The sequence below is a fragment of the Sminthopsis crassicaudata genome, chromosome 6, assembly GCF_048593235.1.
Source record: "Sminthopsis crassicaudata isolate SCR6 chromosome 6, ASM4859323v1, whole genome shotgun sequence".
NCBI classification, from domain to species: Eukaryota; Metazoa; Chordata; class Mammalia; order Dasyuromorphia; family Dasyuridae; genus Sminthopsis; species Sminthopsis crassicaudata.
The window spans coordinates 164,890,247-164,910,865 of NC_133622.1; the positions used below are offsets into that span (position 1 = coordinate 164,890,247).

The 20,619-nt window shown below is 33.5% G+C and overlaps 1 protein-coding gene across 2 annotated transcripts in view; it reads left to right on the forward strand.

The window, feature by feature from the left end:
• The window catches only part of ADAMTS3 (ADAM metallopeptidase with thrombospondin type 1 motif 3), a 281,852-nt gene that overhangs the window by 213,303 nt on the left and 47,930 nt on the right, over positions 1-20,619 (forward strand). For both annotated transcript variants that reach the window (XM_074275098.1, XM_074275097.1), the window contains exons 6-12: positions 6,347-6,430; positions 8,665-8,821; positions 9,827-9,932; positions 10,421-10,564; positions 13,804-13,936; positions 16,160-16,273; positions 18,929-19,074. In XM_074275098.1, the coding sequence (XP_074131199.1) occupies positions 6,347-6,430; positions 8,665-8,821; positions 9,827-9,932; positions 10,421-10,564; positions 13,804-13,936; positions 16,160-16,273; positions 18,929-19,074 (884 nt within the window). The remainder of the gene's footprint in view (positions 1-6,346; positions 6,431-8,664; positions 8,822-9,826; positions 9,933-10,420; positions 10,565-13,803; positions 13,937-16,159; positions 16,274-18,928; positions 19,075-20,619) is intronic.

Genomic DNA, 20,619 nt, shown 5'->3' on the forward strand with positions numbered 1-20,619 from the left:
CAACTTACTATCTCTCATGCATAATCAGGGTTTCCTCACCTTGGTGCCATTGCTTGTGTCATTCAGTAAACTTTTCCTTCCAATTGTTTCCTCCACCTATTGACACTTTAATTCATGTCACCTCCTGGAAATCCCTTTGGAAAAGAACTAAGTAACACTTTAAATTTCTTATTCTCTTGATTCTGTGTTGTTTTGAATTACTGGGATTTGGGCGCCATCATTCCCTATTATACTATTACATTTTACTTAGGCTTGTTTTATTGAAAGCTTTGGCTGTCTTGTAGGGTCCAATATAATGTTCTTCTGCACACAGTGAGCACTTGTTAAGTGCTTATTGAATTGAATTGTCTCCTGAGGAATTGAATATATAGAACCATAGAGCTAGAACTGGAGGCCCCTCTAACAACTGTCTTTTTTTCTTTTTTTGTCAGCTGTCAAAATGATGACTATAAAATAGAACATCAAAGTAGTTTTATTTTTAATTTGTCATTATTAGTGATTGGGAGCATTTTAATCTATTTATGGTTGCTTAGATTTCTTCCTTTGTTAACTGCTTGTTCAACTCTTTATCATTTACACACCAGGGGTTGACTTTTGTTCTTATGTTTATTTTGCTTCCTATTTTTCTTAAATTTGGTGCAAAGATGTTCTTCCCTGTCTCCTCCATTGACTGATTCTCGTTATTTAACTGCAGCATTTTTATTTGTTCAAATAATTTTTCAAATTTATATCCTTAAAATTGCTCATCTGTATTCCTTATTAGAGATCAATAATCTTGATCATTAATGTTTTTCCTTTCACTATCTACCTTTGAATATTTTAACAATTAATATGATATTTTTATATGTAGGTCATGTATTCATTTTTAGATCATTGTTAACCTATTAACCTAAGCTTCAATTCATCCTGATTGTTTTCCAATTTTTCTAAGAGTTATTGTTGCAGTAAGTCCCTAATCATAGTCTTTTGTATTTCTGATTTTATCCAACACTGCATTACTGTGTTCATTTTTTCTGTATCATGTGTGCTTAATCTGTTTCATTAATTAGATTTTCTATTTTTAAATCTATCCTCTAAATTCTCCCCCTATGAAAATTAGGTGAATATTTTCCTTGAAAGGTATTCAGAACTTTCCTGAGACTTGGTTAAACTCAGAGCATTGAAGGTTTTAGACTCTTGATATCACTTCCCATTTATCTAAGCACAAAAGTAAACTTGAGGAGGTGCTCTGATACTTGACTGGTGGATCAAGATGGAAAACTCAAGCATTTAATTGAATCAGTTCAAAGGATTTTTAATGCCTTACCTTCTTTATTCTTGTTAAATCAAATATGGCTAACGCAATTTCTTTTTTAAAGTGATCAAAGTGGCCCCTTTTTTTCCAATATCAAACCTAAATTTAAAATGAATTGACCTTTTTTTTTTGTCTTAATTGTATAGTCAATATTTCTAGAACTATATTAATAATAGTGGTGACTGCAAACATTTTTTCTTTAGCTGTAAACTTATTGGTAAAATGTCCAATGTTTCTCCATTATACATTTTATCTGTTGTTCAATTATTTCAGTCATTGGACTCTTTGTATCTCCTTTTGGGGCTTTCTTGGTAAAGATACTGGAGTGCTTTGTCATTTTCTCCTCCTAGCTCATCTTGCAGATGATTAAATTGAGAAAAATAGGATTAAGTGACTTGCCTAGGGTCACACAGCTAGTAAGCATCTGAAGTTAGATTTGAACTTAGAAAAATGATTCTCCCTGATTTGAGACTGGAAGTGTAAAAAAAAAAAAAAAAAAAAAAAAACTTTTGTTTGTTTTCTGTGATAAAATTATACTAATGCTCCAGAGTTTTTCTTTAAAAAAGATATGATAATCATTTCATGGTTTATTATTCTTATAAGCCAATATTATGACAGTGATTTAAACTATTTCTGGCAAGGAGTTGACTGATTTACTTTGTCTTTCTAAAAATACTTCTAATATTCTTCATACTCTTTACTCATTATTATGAATATATAAAATTTGGTTTAAGAAGTAAGAAATATTAAGATTAGTAATATTTATAAAATCTGTAGTGATTATTCAAATCCTGGAAGATGCTATTGCACATAATTGGGTAATATTTCAATAATGTCAACATTCATATCTTCTGGCAAAGTTAACAGAACAATACAGAATTGCACATCAAAACTGTTTATTTAAGGTCTTATCTTGCTTCCAAAATTGTTATTCCTGGGAATATCACTCCTAAGATGTGTATGAAGTAATGTGTATAAACTTATTGATAATTATTTTATTTTCAACAATGACTCTTTGTTAGCAGGAGAAAAAGCTATGAACATTCACTTAGATAATGTGACAACATTTACAAGCAAGACTGACTGATTAGAACATGCCAGCTTTTCAACTATATGTTCCTGTCCTCCTTCTAGGAATGTTGACCTTAACCTTAAGCTCCAAGTTGTCAGGGTTTTCTGCACTTACTTTCAATCTTATGTGAGTGGATTCCTTCAAACCAGTAATATTTCCATGTTGATTGTTCACCTTTATTTAACACAAAAAACCTAGAATATTTTCCCCCATTTCTTGATTAATGTTTCTCTAGATTTAGGAGAAAAAATTCAAATTTCCTGAGAAATTCTGGGAAGGTATTCCCAATTGGAAACACTACTTTGAAATTCAAGTTAATTATAATACTTAATATGCCAAGAATTCATATCCTACCTCCAGAACTATGGCAGAGTCAAGCCTTGGGATCACATCTGAAGTCAGTAGGCTAGAAGAATGGGCAAAAGAGAATTTTACCATAATGATCTATTACAGTGGTGTAGACACTCAAGATGTAAACACAGAAGAAGAGAATGAGTCCAAAACACCTATAACAATGCTTTGCGGGGGAGGGGAACGCAGGTTGGGCAAAAACTCTACTAGTTTTTGAAAAAAAAAAGAGTTAAAAGTATTTTTATAAATGAAATGAGAACACTTAAGGGGTGTTTTTGAAAAGAAATGAGAGCTATGAAAAAAAGAATTTTTTTAGAGAAACCTGGGAAGATGCGGATGATGTCAAATGAAGTAAACAAAACCAGGAGACCAATTTATATAATGATAGCAATATGGTAAAAGCAAATGACTTTAAAAGAATTAGGATGTCTTATCAGCATAATGACCTTAAACCTTAGTCTCAGAGGGCTAATGATGAAACATGCTACCTATCTCCTGATAGAGAGATGAAGAACTCAGAGTACAGAATGCAGAGGGCAGAACGTTTTTTGAATATGACCAATGTAAAATTTATTTGGATTGGCCTTTTATGTGTCTATAATGGGATTTTTCCCTTTATTTCTTAAGTGGGGAAAAAGGGTAAGAAGGCAAAATTTTATTGATATACATATATATATATATATATGTATACACACACACACACACACACATATATATATATATATTCAAGTTAATCAATTTTACTACTTATGAATAGACTTGGTTAAAGTCTATTTTAGAAAAGAGATTGAAGCTAATGACTAAAATGTTGGTTTGGGGTTATGAGTAGTTTTGCCTTATCTCTATATCTCTATTGCTCTAATAGAGCATGAAAATTAACTACCCTAACAGAATAGAATTGGCATCAACATCACTTCTAGAGCTACTTTGATAATGGATCTCAATTTCCAAATAGCAGAATGCTAAATGTTTCTGCAGGAAAAAAAGGAGGGAAGGAAAGTGTAAAGGACTGAAACTCTTGAGTTGATACACTGAGGTCGGACAACCAAGCACTTGGGGCTGATTGCCGATTGGACAATATTCTATGGGAATGTGCTTGGAAAATTTTTCTTCCCACTAGCCTGTGCTGGCCCAATCATTTGGTGTATACAGAGAATTGTAGGAGGGACTAGGGGGTGGAGTAAGACTAGTCAGAGTCACTTCTGTGTGGGACGAAGAGATGATGTCGCGGAGATCCTAGGTATCCATTCTCTTCACTTCTACTGCTAAAGACCAAGGACTTTTGCTTATCCTGACTCTGGCTGATTCTAAGGTATCCAGGGTGCTAATGCGGTCATCACAGGAAGGAAAGAAGGAAGAAAGGAAGGAAAGAAAAAAGGAAGGAAGAAAGAAAGAAAAGGAAAAGGAAAAGGAAGGAAGGAAGGAAGAAAGGAAGGAAGGAAGGAAGGAAGGAAGGAAGGAAGGAAGGAAGGAAGGAAGGAAGGAAGGAAGGAAGGAAGGAAGGAAGGAAGGAAGGAAAAGGAAGGAAGGAAAAGGAAGGAAGGAAAAGGAAGGAAGGAAGGAAGGAAGGAAGGAAGGAAGGAAGGAAGGAAGGAAGGAAGGAAGGAAGGAAGGAAGGAAGGAAGGAAGGAAGGAAGGAAGGAAGGAAGGAAGGAAGGAAGGAAGGAAAGGAAAGGAAGGAAGAGAGAGAAATGCAGAGTGAGAGACAGTTAATTAATCTTTGTCTTAGGAAACTAATATGGCCTCTGTAAAGATGATAGAGGCCCTTGGTTTAATCATGCCTCTGCTGGATATGATCTCTGTGACTACAAGCAAGTCATTTGATCATCATAGTGATCGGGTGTGTGTGAAACTTTGTCCCCTTTAATCTGTAAAATAATCATTCTGCCTCCTTTGATTCCTGGCCTCCCAGACTCCATAGAGTCTATGAGAGAGCATATTTTCCAGCTTAGGCTTTTCTAAGGCAAATCACCCTCACACACACACACACACACATTGATCTTTTGGATAGCCAGATCCCCATTCAGGAAGCCTTCAAAGTGATTTCCATTCAATTGGGAGAACTGGGGCCATTGGCTTTCTTTTCAATCTTAGCCTCAGACTCCTATAAAGGACAATTCTAAACTCCACATTTTTGCAGTAGTCCTAAGTAGTATGCTTTGCTCTTTGGCATAGCTGCCTGACAGGACTCCTGCCTGCTATGAAGAGACTCTCTTCTCAGTGCTAATAAACTTCCTTTTTGCCACTGATATTTTGGGTTCATGAATTCTTTCACATTGAACCTGCACTGACCAGAAGGGGATTCTCATCTCAACTCTCTCCACTGCCACTAGAACAACATCAGTAGATCTCAATTTTCTTATCTATAAAATAAGCTGGACTAGAAAACCTCTAACAATCCTTCCATATGATCCTATCATGAGAGAACTTTACATTTTTTGAAGTGTTATATAAATGCTGTTATTGTTAAAAGTAAAATTAACATCTTATCCCCCAATAGGATATGAACTTTTTAAAGGCAGGTTGTTATTGCTGTCATTTCAGTCATGTCTTACTCTTCAAGATCCCATTTGGAGTTTTCTTAGCAAAGATATTGGAGTAATTTGTCCTTTCCTTCCCCAGCTTATTTAACTGATAAGGCACTGAGGCAAATAAGATTAATGACTTATCCAAGGCCACACAGCTAATACATATCTGAGGCCAGCTTTGAACGCACAAAAATGAGGCTTCCAAACTATAGACCCTGTAGTCTATCTACTGTGCCATCTAACTATCTTTAAACTCATATCTTATTTCATTTGAGGTCAGCTTTCTATAGTGGCAAGAGAAAAAAAAAAATCTTTCCATTTGATGCTGTTTGATCACTGGTGATTCACTCTCTCTGGGATTTCCCTATCCCTCCCATATATAAGAGTTAAGAATACCTGAGATCTTTAGTGATAAAGATCAAAGGAAGATATTTCTGTAGTGTGATTTGGATCTCCTTTCACTATTGCATTAAAAAGACAATTGCTTATCTCTGACTTCCTCAGCACTTTCAACCTTGCCTTGCATATTGTAGGTCAAATGAAGAAGGAATATTCCTATCCCTAACCAGAGAGAAATTTCTTTGTCTCTTAGTACATTTAACCAGTAAATGATGGTTGAATTGAATTCAGATCTTTGACCATTTGAGTCTTGTTTCTACCAGTAAATGTATGAGCTTAGAGAAATCATTTATGCTATTGGAATCTTGCTTTACTTACCAGGAAAATGTGAGGCTTGAGGGGAGTTGTGAGAATTGATATCTCTATGGTCCCTTATGCCAATAAAATTCTATGATACTAAGATTTCTCTTCTCCTAATTACTAGTTAAACATTTGCACATGACTTTTAAAATTTAACAAAATACATCCAATAAAAATTGTGATTCTTCCACATGAACACATTTCCCTTCCTCTCCTTGCTTCCATAAAGAGAGATTCTGCTTCATGCTCAAAGTAATTATAGGATACTAGGAAGTTTACTATTTTTGTCTAGTTGTATCTACACAGCACTAATATGAGTTACAGGTAAATTATTATCTTGCTTTTTTCATACCCCCCTTTTTAAATGCCTTTTTTTTGAAAGCTTGACTGTTTTGTTTTTAGGTGAATGAAATTTACCATGATGAGTCACTTGGTGTACATATTAATGTTGTGCTGGTACGCATGATAATGCTGGGTTATACCAAGGTAAGAATGGTCTAATACTATACATAGAACTTGGGCCAGAGGAATAGTGATTTGGGAAACCTTGGACATCCAATTTCTATAGGTCCAAATTACAGTGGAAGAGTTTGCTCTATACCAAAGAAAAGGAACTGTTTACATGAGAAAGGAAACTCCATACCTTAGCTTGAGAGGTATTTGTTTGTTTCTTTCAATACAGGGAGCATCTTAACCTATGAAAATGGTGATTCTTTTCCAGTAAGCTGATTCTTGAAATGAGCATAGAGGCCTCAGAGAGGCATAAATAAAAAAAAATTTACACTTTTTTATTAATTCTTAAACTTCTATGGATAAGGAAGAGTATTTTATATAGTGTTATATGTGCTCCCTTACTCAACAAATATTTGCTGAATGAATTAAATAGCATCCAATTACAGAGAAACTGTTAGTCACTAAATGACATTACTTAGACCTGTTTTACCTACATATAATTTATTGAAATAGTCTTCCCTTTGTGGGAAGAATAATTCTGGATAATTTCTCCATTTGGTTATTTTTTTTCCTTTAGGAGAAGGGACTGGAGAAGAAAAAAAATAGTTGTCATAAAAATTTATGACTTTTATTAGAAGACATTGCATGGACAGCATTTAAATGACACTGCTGTGATCTTCAGAGTCTACCTCAAGAAATTAGTTGATGCTATTTTGTCGATGCCTTTGATAGAATTTACTGTTATTTGATTATAAAAGTCTGATAGGGGAGATAGAATGTCTAATTTCATAATTTCTATGATATTTAAGTATGAGTTTTTCTTTTACTTTTTCTCTTGCCAGGTTTAAAACACTAATGAACTTGTTCATTTAATAAAGAGAAACAAGTACTATTATGTTAGTATTTCATTCCTTATTTAGTATTTATCTCCTTCTTATGAGATAAAATGTCAGAGTCTTGATTTAGTCTCCATAACCTAATCTACTTTATCTCAATCACAGAGAATGTAAGCAGATTACATTAATGGCCAGGGATTAGTAGCTCCATCATTTGTTGGGGGATGTATGTGTTCTGCATGGAATCCTCCTGGTTATTTTATTAAAAATATAAACACTGATAATAGCATTTCTTAAAACATAGAAGCCAATCCAAGAAACATTTTAACCACTTTCACAAAAAGACTGATGTTAGAATGTTGTATAATGGAGAATCATCTTATTCAGATAAGACTTATATCACATGATGCACACTTATTAACAAGAATTGGCAAACTCACCAATCATTTTAGTGATCAGAAAATGCACAGTTAGGAGGCAGAGAACACACTAAATACTATTCTTCTCCCCATTATCTCATGGTATGGCCTACATTAAATAGACACTTAATTTTTTAATGAGTAGATGCCCATCATTTGGAGAATGGCTAAATAAGTTATGGTATATTAAAGTAATGGAATGTTATTCTATAAAAATTATGAATAAGCTAGTTTATAAAGGCCTGGAAAGATTTACACAAACTGATACAAGGAAAAACAAGTAGAACCAGGAATATATTGTACACAGTAACAGAAAGATTGTGCAATGATCAAATTATTAAAGACTTGGTTCTTCTCAGCAGCTCAATGACCCAAGGCATTTCCAACAAATCTTGGATAGAAAATGCTGTTTGCATCCAGAGAGAGAGAGCTATGGAGACTGAAAGCAAATCAACACATGCTACGTTTACCTTTTTTCTTTTTCTTCTGTTTTGTTTTTCTCTCATGGTTTTTCTCTTTTGTTCTGATTTTTCTCTCCCAAAATGATTCATACAGAAATGTGTATTGAAAATGAATGTACATATACAACCAGAAAAAATAAAGCAATAAAAAGGAGGGGGAAAGGACTTGGGGGGGGGAAAGAAGAAAAAATTAAATAAAAATTCAGTAAGCAAACTTTTATTCATTTTCTATTCCACCTTCTCCCATGTTGAAAAAAAAACAAAAACCAATAACAAAACCCTTGTAATAAATATCAAAGAAAGTCAAAGAAAATGTCAACAATTTCTATGTCTGAGAGTCCATCCTCTCTCTTTCAAGAGATAATTGGTATTTTATATTTGGTCTTCTGAAATACATCCAGAACCTCATTCATTGTTTTCCTGTTCACTGGGTAAAAAATGTAATTGTTTAAGAATTAGAAACTCAAATGTTTAATGTCAAATAAAGGCCCAGAATATAGGCTTTGGGAAAAATCTGGCATGTTCATGCTTAATTCATTGTTACTGTTCAGTCCATCAGCCTCATAGAAAGAGGAAATCCATCCAGGAGTCTGGAGAATGTATGCCGCTGGGCATGTCAACAGCAGAAGTCAGACCCCAACCATCCTGAACACCATGATCATGCCATTTTTTTAACGAGACAAGACTTTGGTCCTGCTGGTATGCAAGGTAATAATACAATCATGTTGAAGAGTTCATTATTCCTGTGTAACCCCAAAATTAGGCAGTGCTGTCAGTTGTTCCAATTAGCTCAGCGCATGAAATTTTATCTTATTTGGGTCTATCTCTTCATTCTAACACTCTCCATAGATTTCTTTGGAGTGTTGCAAAGACAAGAATACTTCCTAGTATCAGTTACTTTCAAACTGTAATAATAAATCAAAGAGAAGTATCCTGGATAGAAAACTGGCCTGTAAATGAGGAAACTGGAGTTATTCTGAATCTGATACATATTAGCAACATGAAGTGAGACAAGATACCTCTTAGTGTTCTAAAGGCAACTCTGTTACATTTTGAGTTACCAAATTATATTTTGAGTCAGCAACATTCACTGGAAGAGAGAATTTCCTTACCAGGAGTTTCTATACCCATCAGATAAAAATCCAGATCAAATGATATTAGTAAAAAACCAAACTTTTCATAAATTACCACTGGTATAGATTTTGGAAGAAATTAATTGTACTAACTAATAACACTAAAAATTAGGATCAACACAAGAAGATGACTTCTACTTATCTTGTGATGAATTCTGACAGAGATACAAAGGAGAAAACAGATTTCATACTTTTATTTTTTATAAATTTTCATGGAATTAAAAAATTGGTCAGTATCATGACATCAAAATCATACAAGTTATCATCCTTGACCTCAGTTAAAGTGAGGGGGTTTGATTAAATAACTTCTAAGACTCCATCCAGCCTAAATCTGTGATCTGTGCCCTATGTGGCCAATGAAAAGATTCACCACTGATGAGACAATGCACACACAGCTCATATATCTTAATTCAAAAGAAAGGACAGATTCAAATGGCTGTTGCTTTGTAGGACATATCTTTATTAAGGACAAGTAACTATTCTTGTTTTACAAAAGATTTTGGGTAGGGAGGGATTCAGCAGCAATTCTTAATGGATTTTCAGATGAAATGATCATTTAAAAAGTTATTATTCTTTGCAGGGTACGCACCAGTCACAGGAATGTGTCATCCAGTAAGAAGCTGTACTTTAAATCATGAGGATGGTTTTTCATCAGCATTTGTAGTAGCCCATGAAACTGGCCATGTGTAAGTCATTCTTTACCACCAAGGGACAGAAAAACAAACAAAAAACCCCACAATTTTTATTTTGTTCCTGCTTCTTCTAATTGTGTTTATACTTTGGAAAGAGGCATGTCAGATCTCCTAGGTGCTATTTTGATTTCTTTTACACTATCCATGTTTCTAAAACAGGAAAGGGGTCATGCACTAAAACTATGAACGAATGGCTCCTCATTGGGACACCCATACTGGAAATAACACCAAGATATAAGTAGTTGTTTTGTCTCATTATACGCTATCCCATAATAAACGTGATTTCTCAAAGAATGCCAGCTCACTCCCAACTGAATTAAACGTTAACTTTATATTGTTTTTGGTTTAGTTTGGGATAATTGACACAGATCCTCTTTTCATGAACAAGTATTAAAAAAATTTTGAAATTATAAAGCCAGTTCATATTCTCATCAGCATGCCTTTGATTGCTTCTGATCTTATCTCATTTTGGATTTTTCTAGGTTAGGAATGGAACATGATGGTCAAGGAAACAGGTGTGGTGATGAGACAGCCATGGGAAGTGTTATGGCTCCATTGGTACAGGCAGCATTTCATCGTTATCACTGGTCTCGGTGCAGTGGTCAGGAACTGAAAAGATACATACAGTAAGAACCCTATGGACATGTATAGAGAGTATTGGGATACCATAACTTGAAAAGAGCCATGAGCTGTTCTGTCTATCTTCTTTGGTCACGTGAAGACATATATAGTAAAGTATAATTCTAGACATTCAAAATAAGTAATTTCATAAGGTCAACTATTTTGAATTGGAGGAAATCCATTTGTCAATCAACTGCCAGTCATTTATTAAGAGCTACTGGGTGCCAGCCTCTGTGCTAGGTGCAGAGGACAAATATTAAAGTGAAATAATCCTTTAGTCATACTCTCTCATTTTATAGATGAGAAACTAAGGTAGGCCCAGAAAAGCGATAGGATCACAAGAAGAGACTTTCATTTTAAGAATGATAAACTCTCATGTCCTAAAGAAGCTGGCATTTGGCCAAGGACATACAAAGGGTACTGGGGCCAGGATCTGAATCTTTTGCTTCTTTGACTCACATTCTTTCCCCTGCACTATGTTTTTGGAAGCTACATTTATTTGGCAAAGGTATATGAAATTGATGAAGAAAAATAAAAGTATTTTCAAAGAATTGGTCATTAAATATATATTAAAACTCCCCTAAGGACAGGGTTGCTTTAGTGAAGTTTGCCAATCTGCAGTCACAGAATCTAGAATTAAATCCCAACCTTGATTCATATTATCTGTATTACTGTGATCAAGTAATTTACTATTCTCAGCCTTAGTTTCCTCATCTTGTTAATTTTGAGATACAAGACTACAAGGACCCAAGAGGTAATAATAAAAAATGCCTAGATCCTGTGCAATTAAAATTTTTCAGATCAAAAATGTTAAGAAAGTTGGTTTTGTCTTTAAGATGACTTTTAAGTTCTAAAGAGCATGAATAAGTGCTGATTAGGGCCTAATACAAAGAGGGTCAGGTTTGGATTCATGACTGAGTTCCAGTACTTGCTATGGGTATGGGCACGGGCAAGTCCATCAATCTTTCTGAGCTTCAGCTTTGTCATTTATAAACTGATGATCATACTATTTATTTATGCTATATATCTTAGTGGTTATAGAGAAAGATTTCTGTAATATTTGAAGTATCATATAAACATAAGCTGTTTTTATTATCCTTATTGTCACTCATCTCACTTTTCTCATCTTTTTTGATAGAGATCAGATAGAAATGGTGCTCAGTCAAGTCACTGTCTTGATAGGCGGTGCCATATTGTATGGAGCACTGGGCCTAGAGTCAGGAAGACCTGAGTTTTAATTCAGCCTCAAATAGTTACTAGCTCTGTGGCTCTAGGCAAGTCTACTTCAGTTTCCTCATTTGTAAAATGGGGATTATAATAGCACCTACTTCCCAGGGTTCTCATGAAAATAAATGAGATAATATTTGTAAAAATACTTTTCAAATCTTAAGGTTCTGTATAATTGATTGTAATTATTACATTTTATCTTTTAATATTGTAACTAGCATTATTTTGAATTATTTATTATATGGTCAATGTAGCATATTAATAACAATTTATTAATATGATCCATATTAATATAATTTTATATGGCAACTATATAGCATATATTTTATATTATCTGTCTGATGTTATATTTAATATTTATTACATTAATGATATGTTAAATTTAACATTAAATTAATATTGATTTAACTTAAAAAATAACCTCTATAAGTTTAAAAATTAATTTGATAGATTAATCATTTAAGATAATTTACTTTGATTTAGTAATATTAAAATGTTCAAGTATATTTAAGGAACTATTCTACAGACAGGTAAAATAACTGCTTTTTTAATGTTAACATAAATATTGGGTTGTAAATTTAATTTCTATAATTACACTAAAAGTATCTGGAATAATTTCAATATCAGACAGGACAACAGGAATGCTTGTTTTCATGTGATTTTGATTTGGTATCTAGCTTTGGAAGCTTTATCATTTTTGTGTAGTTTGAAATTAATGAATATTTTTGTGAAGCTACATCTATCCAGTGTTTTTGAGTTTTTATGAATCAGTGTTACATTGATGTTTTTGTGGGCAACAGTTCTGTCTATGATAATGAGTGGGTTATAGTATAACTCAGCCATTTGATCCTGAAGAATATTTTGAAATCTGTGTCTGTGGAGCAAGTATTTGTATAGTATAACAAATTATATATATATATATATATATATATATATATATATATATATATATATATATATATTAACAAGTATATAACATATATAACATATATATACAATATATATATAACAAGTATAACAAGCACCTGATGCAGGTGACAACATTTAGTTTTTGAAAGGCAAAGAGTTTCTGATCTACAATCCTAATCACCAGGTTATACTTTGTCTTTCATATTTGATTGGTGCTGAATTCTGCAGGCTTCAGGGATATGTGTTATATATGTTCTATCATTTCCTTATATAGTCTCTTTTGTTCACTAAGTACAGATTCCTTGAGCATAATATTAAAAGCCTTTTCTATCTCATAGACTTTTTTCCTTATTATAACAAAAATATTATTTGGACCAGATGTATTATAAAATGCTTAGTACACACCAAGGAAGGGTAACACAGAAGATTCCAAGCTTGAATCCAGAGGTCAAACTGAAGCAATGCGTTTGAATAAATATCTAGTATTTCTCCAGGCAAGAAGCCAAGGCATCAAGAAGATATCTGTGATCTGATACATCAAGAGATTTACCAGACTTCTGAAAGAAAATTCAATGACAATAATATGTTGAAAGTAACCAATGTGTATGCAATTTCATATTTGTAAAATAGACCTTAATAAATTTGAAAAGTATTCTAACAACAACCCTTACAATGTTAATAAAATACAAGCCTTATCATCCTAAGGCAGTTATGGAAAGATGAATATTTTCTAATAAAAAGGAGGCAGCAAATTGACAGTATATTCTCAGAACATATAAGTCAGTTGAAAATGTATGGCAATACTTTTGGAACCAACAGGTATAACTGGATCAAGCAATAGTAAAGGCTGGCATTAAATTGGTCAAAGGTAACCAAAAATGATTTACATGTAGATGGAACTTATAATATAATTATGATTCAAGAGTAGAACTAAAAGGCCCCTCAATTAAGATGTCTGCATGAATCCAACTTCCTCTTTCTTTTTTCTCATTTTTCTTCTCCTCTTCTTCCTCCTATGTTTTTATCTCTTATTCTTTTCATTATAGTTATTATCTTCAAGGAAACATGTTCAAAAACTTAACTATGTTCATTATTTATCTTCTCCCAGTTCCTATGATTGTCTTCTTGATGACCCCTTTGAACACAATTGGCCCAAACTCCCAGAACTACCAGGAATCAATTATTCTATGGATGAACAATGCCGCTTTGATTTTGGTGTTGGATATAAAATGTGTACTGCGGTAAGTCACCTAAAGTAATATTAAAATTTAAATGATAAAATCTATGCAATTAATTCTGATTAGTTGAGTTGTGCTGAATGAACATCTTTTATATGAATTGATTTATACTATGACAGAAGATGATTGGCCTCAGATCCACAGAGATTTAGGAAGAAAGGGAATGAAGAGGAATAATCTAAGTTTTCTTGTCACTCAAAAGGCTCCATGAAGAAATCTAGTTCTGAGTATTGCTTTTCTTCAAGTTTAAGCAGTGATTCATAGACCTACAAAAAAAGACAGTAGTTAACTGTGATGATTTCCATCCGATTCCTTTAAAACCTATCTTTCTTTTTTACATTTAAATTAAAGGTAGGTGAATTCCTTTGCTTCATAGTATTATCAGAAATTAAAAAATACCTACTTGCCCTTGTCTTAGTGTTGCCAGGGAACTAAATTTCATGAGGAGAAACTTATTGGAGGAAAACTTCTAAGTACAAGATACACTAATGAGGGAAGGCCTGATGCTATAGTTAACTAATGTGGGTTAATATAGAATTTCTAGAGTTGGAGAAAAGATCATATATGTATTTGAATATGCAGATGCATATATGTACCTACATTTGTGGGTATATTTGACATATATGCACTTGTGTCTATTATACACACACACATATTTGACATATATGCACTTGTGTCTATTATACACACACACACACACACACACACACACACACACACACACATATATATATATATATATACTTATTTATCAGTTTAGCCTATTAGAAAGGGCACTGATTTCAGAGTGAGAACACTTGGATTGGATCCCCGGTTCTGGTACTTTTCCATATATGAGATTAATTAATTTTTTTCTCTGAGCTTTCACTTTCCTCATCTATAAATAATGCCACAGCATAGGATTATTGTGATAAAAGACCTCTGTGAATGATGGAGCACTATACAGGGTGTCCCAGAAATTCTAGTTCCGTTTTATACTCTTCAAGCTTAAAACTTGAATTTTTAATCTTAGAGGGAGTTGGGAGCCATTGAAGATTTTTAAGCAAGGGAGTTCAGACATGTACTTTAGGAAGATTGCTTTGGTACTTGCAAGGTAGATAGATTGAAGAGAGGAGAGATTAGAGAAACTGAAGCTTCAAACTGCGCTGAGAGTTTTGGGACACCCTATATAAAAATACCTCTTTATATAGATCTAAATCTATCTATCTCTCATCTTTGTCTCTGTCTATTTCTCCTGCTCCCTTTCTCTCTCCCTATCCCTCTCCCTCTCTCTGTCCATTCCTCAATCCTTCCCTTCCTCCTTCCCTCCCTTCTTCCTCCCCCCCCCTTTCTCTGCTATTTCTATTTATTGATCAATTGACAGATCTACTGTCTCTACCATCTCCATCCATTTATCCATATGTTTATCTGTCTGTCTATTTATCTATTTGCCTGTCTATTTTCTGTAAAAGCCTGTGTTTGTGTATACATAATTAGGTTGTTAAATACCAAATAGCATATTGGGAAAATATGATGGAAATAAACTCCTCACCTAAGAATTCCCTATATCATTAAAATCATAGGTTCATTTCCTATGTCTAAACATATATCTCTCAAATAACAACCCTTTCAAATATAATTATCCTTTTTTGTTCCATTCAGCTGAATTAAAATCCACAATTATTAAATTATTTACTTGGTTCATAGGATTTCATAGGAAATCATTAGAATTATTTTGATTAAAACTTTGTCTCACCAAAAGAGTGCATGATAATTGTCACTGTCTCCTTCCTAAATATCAACATTGTGAATTTAGTTATACTAAAACTAATGACATAGTGTTATATATTTAAATATGGAAAGGACCTTGAAGTCAAGGTCCTTCCTCATTTTACAGTGAGGTCCTTTATAGATGAGGAAACTGAAGCCCAGAGAGAAAATGATGACTTTCCATCATATCATTTGTGGAAACAGCTAAGCATGATTAATTGAATAATCATAAGACTAGAAATTGATTAATTTGATATTTATTTAGCAATTTATTAATATGATGTTTTAGATAAATCAAAAAGATTAATTATTTGGGAATTACATAAGTCATCATTATATATAAAGTCATACTGTAATTTTTGCTAATCAACTAAAATGGAATATAAATAAAAAACATGGTATGAATTAGATATGAAACATACTATTGTTGAATCTTATCTATGATGTCATGTAAGTTTTTTTAATCTATTTTTTCAGTTCCGAACCTTTGACCCATGTAAACAGCTATGGTGTAGTCATCCTGATAATCCCTATTTCTGTAAGACTAAGAAAGGACCACCACTTGATGGAACTGAGTGTGCCCCTGGGAAAGTGAGTATATCTCATTCAAATTTTAGCCTTAAAATGTGCTGGTGTGTGTTTGCATAAAGGGAAATGACAAATAACGACTGTTCCCTGTCTTTTCCACAGTGTATTGACAAGTATAAATAACCACTGGTGTTTCAGATTTCAACGTAGTTAGGCTTTGAGTTAAAATTCAAAGCACTAAATCCCTTAATATACTTTGTATATTTGTGTATATAGAGAGATATCATATATATTATATATTAATTATTCTGTGTTAAATATATCTTTAATATAATGTAAATTATACCATTAATCATGATATTAATATTTTTACATTACATTATTACATTAATATGTTTATATCAACTATATATTATTATGTATAATCCATCTCTTCTCCCCAGCACCTAGTTTTGTACCTGGTACTTGATAAGCATTTAGTAAATGCTTACAGATGTATTGGTTGATAGTTCATACTTTATTCACATAGTGTTTCTTAAGAAAGACCAGCCTTCCAAAACCAAAACTTCAAAAAAAATTCAGAGTTGATTTAGGAAAAAAAACAACAAATCTTTCTGTTAGGATGCTTCTAACCAGACAGCTTTTCTAGAAAACCTGGATTGTAATCTCTCCCATGCCAGTTCTTACCCATGGGAGTGTTGATAATTCACTTAATCATTCTGAGACTAAGTCTTTTTACCTTCCTTATAAGGTTGTTTTAAGTTTCAAAAAATAGAGAATGTGTGAGAAAAAGTTTTGAAAATGATTTATATATTATTTTTGTTATATAAATCAATATATGTCAACCTGCCTTTTATTTTAAAGAGTATAAATCTTATCTTGGAGGAACTCCAAGATTGTAATTGATGATATACATGAGAGAGGACAACATTACAGAGTCCCTCATTCAAGTGCCTGGGTGACCCCTATGTTCTTGTTGGTCATGATAAACTCCTTTTGCTTGAATGTGGATTCCATGACTGTTAGAGTTGGAATAAGGTCCTTCTGTGGAATATGTTCTCCCTACTCTGTTAGGAAAAAAGTATGTGTGTGTTATATAGTTATATAGATATAGATATAGATATATTGTTGTAAATAAATCATGTATTCTCACTTATTAATGCTTTTGTTCTTACTGTATATATAATTTTAAAAAACTAAATTATCTACTTTTTCATGTTTATGATTATTTAGTTTAATTTAGGGAAATAGCTGTACATTTAAATTTATCTTTCTGCAATGCAAATTTCAGGTTTTATATTATGTTTGGGGCTAACTTTATTTCCTTTAACTGAGAAGTAGAGAACAGAGGAATTTTATTAATCAATCAATAAATAATCAATAAGTAAATAACTATTTGTCAATGGTCCATTGTATTCCAGGCATTTACATTCTTTTGGGGATGATGATGCATATAGATATGTATAAATACAAGGACACTCTCAAGGTCTCTCTGAAGAACTTTGGAATTGATTGTGAGACATGAGGGACACTGGCACAGGATGGCTCTGTATAGTGTACCCCTATCAGAGAAGGCACTGTGCTCTGAGCAAACCAGAATTGCAATAGTTCAAAAGAAACATGAGATGTGTCCATTTAGAGACATTTCTGTTCCAAATGTTCCTATAGACTATTTGTGCCCAATCCATGGTAGTCTCCCAAACTCATATTATTCTGACCAGCCACAGTTGGACATAAGGTACTTTGACCCAAACACAATGTTGCCATTTTGGTTCTTTCTGAGAATGAAAGATAATTAAAGCACACACATAGACACACTTATACACATGCACATGTGCATACACACCTACATCCACATGCCCTTTTATCCCTTCCCCCTTATTAAGTATTAGTGGTTCCTTTATATTTCTGGGATCAAATATAAAATCCCATTTGGTCTTTAAAGCTATCTACAAGTCAGCTTCAGGCTAGGTCCCTAGACTTATTTGTTTTATTCTTTTTTTTTTTTTGCCTTCAGTGGTCCAACTAGACTGACTAGTTTTATTCTTTACATACAACATCACTCATCTCTGTCTTCATACTGGCTGTACTCCATTCCTGGAATGGACTCTTCCTCATCAATGCATTTTCAGATCCTTGATTTCTGTCAGGGCTCGTATCATAAGTCTTTCCCCAAGTGTTAATGCCTTCCTCACCATGGTCACCCTAAATTTTCTCTCTGCATCTTTTGTGTCAACCTGTACATAGATCAGCTAGATGGTACAGTGGATGGAGCATCCAGCCTAGAATCAGAAAGATTCATCTTTCTAAGTTCAAATTTGAATTCAAACTAATACTAGCAGCATCACCCTAGGCAAAGTTATTTGGCCTAATTTGCCTCACTTCCCTTAGTTGTAAAAAAAATGTAAAATGGCAAACCATTCCAAGTAACTTTGCCCCCCCAAAAAAAAATCTCAAATGAATCATGAAGAATCAGCTTCAACCGAAAAATGACTCAACAATAAATTGTTGTTTTCCTTTTAGAATATAAACTTCTTTAAAGGCAGGGATTATTTTACTTTTGTCTTTTTATCTCCAGCTTTGGCACAAAATGGGCACTTAGTTGACTATTCATTGATTGATGTGAATCATGCTCCATTTCAGCATATTATTTTCATATTATTAATTCATCAATATTAATTATGTTAATAATCCAGTTTTTGTCTTGATTTTCTCAAGTGGTGCTACAAGGGTCATTGCATGTGGAAGAATGCCAATCAAGAAAAGCAGGATGGAAACTGGGGATCCTGGACCAAATTTGGCTCCTGTTCTCGTACATGTGGGACTGGTGTTCGCTTCAGGACACGCCAGTGTAATAATCCAATGTAAGTAAGAATGTACTTTAGGGTAATTGTGTAATATTATTATTACTATGCTATTAGATACGGTGAACTTGAACACTAACCTCAGAGCCATTTCTATGGAGCAGCCAATCTCACTTGGAAATTTGGGCAATTCCATCTCTATTTCGTAAGTAAAAAAGTAAAACAAAAAATCCATTAAAATTTCAATAATTTTGTCAAAATTTTACATAGGAAGAAATAACCTTTACATGGGTGGCATTCCCTATGGGTGAACTTCTCCAACTTGGTCCTTCTATTCTTAGTTTGTGTCCCCAGAGGGCAGCTGCTCCTCCCAGATTCTGGGCTAGAATTTGAGGATCTGTGAGCCTGTTCTTTGAATACATTAAGTCAAGAGCTTCAACTAGTATCATTCCTATCAAAAGTCAGCCAAAGCAAAGTGTTCACTAAAATTACATAATAAAAAGAGCAAATATAAAACATTTCTTCCCTAAATCTATGTTGTTTTTCTCCTAATATATGCAGCTTTTGTAAGAGTGGACATAAAATTAAAATATAATGGTAGTAACTCGCAAGAAACATATGTAACCAAGTCTACTTACTCCTCAGAACTTCCTAACCTAGAAGCCCTTTCTTTCCTGTGGAAGCCTCACAAAGCTCCCCCTTCTTGTTATATTCCTTCTGGATGGGTTGCTCACCCAGAGACTGTTCCTCTCTAAGGGTGAATGTTTGATTGCAAGCCTATTTCTAGTCAATTTTATTCTTTTCTGCCAGAGATCCTACTCTTATAATTTGCTTCTGGTCTTGAGTGACTGCTTTATATCAAAGCCTATCAGGATTTTGTGCCTTTTTCAACTATGATTTAAATTCTCTTGAAATGACTTTCTAAAGTTGAAAAGATGTTTCCCTTTGGAGAGTAACTCTCTTGCTAGTAGAGGGAAGTGGGGTGAAAGGAGGAAAATCTTCTGTTGCTCTCAAAAACAATTGTGTGTTTTTTTTGGTTTTGTTTTTTTTTTCCCAAGGACTGGGTTATTTTTCTGTTTGGGGCTTCTAGAGCAGACTGTCTTAAATTCTCCAACTTAACTATCATTTAAAGATCACATGACATTTACCCATCTTCTATTAGCTACTTGGGAGCTATCCCTCTAATTAAATGAAGGCTTTCACATGTCATAAAGAAATGACAGTTTTACTAATTTTTGTTTTCTCTTTTTTCGTGTGTTAATTTTTTAATTTATTTTGTTTTGTTGCTTAGCTTCCTTGTTTTTTTTTTTTTTGTTGTTGTTGTTATTTGCAAAACAATCTGCTCGTGTCTGATTTCCTTTGTAGCAATGCTTTAAATGTCTCTTTTTTATCAAACACACACACACACACACACACACACACATACACACACATGCACGCGCACACACACATACGCACGCGCACACACATATATATTTCATTATGATTAGGTTCAGGTTTGTGAAATGTATCATCTTGGGTTGAATTTTTTAACTCCTTTGCTTTTTGGGAAACATATTTCATTATTTTCTCCAGTTTCTGGTAGGCTTTTTATTCTGGAATTGA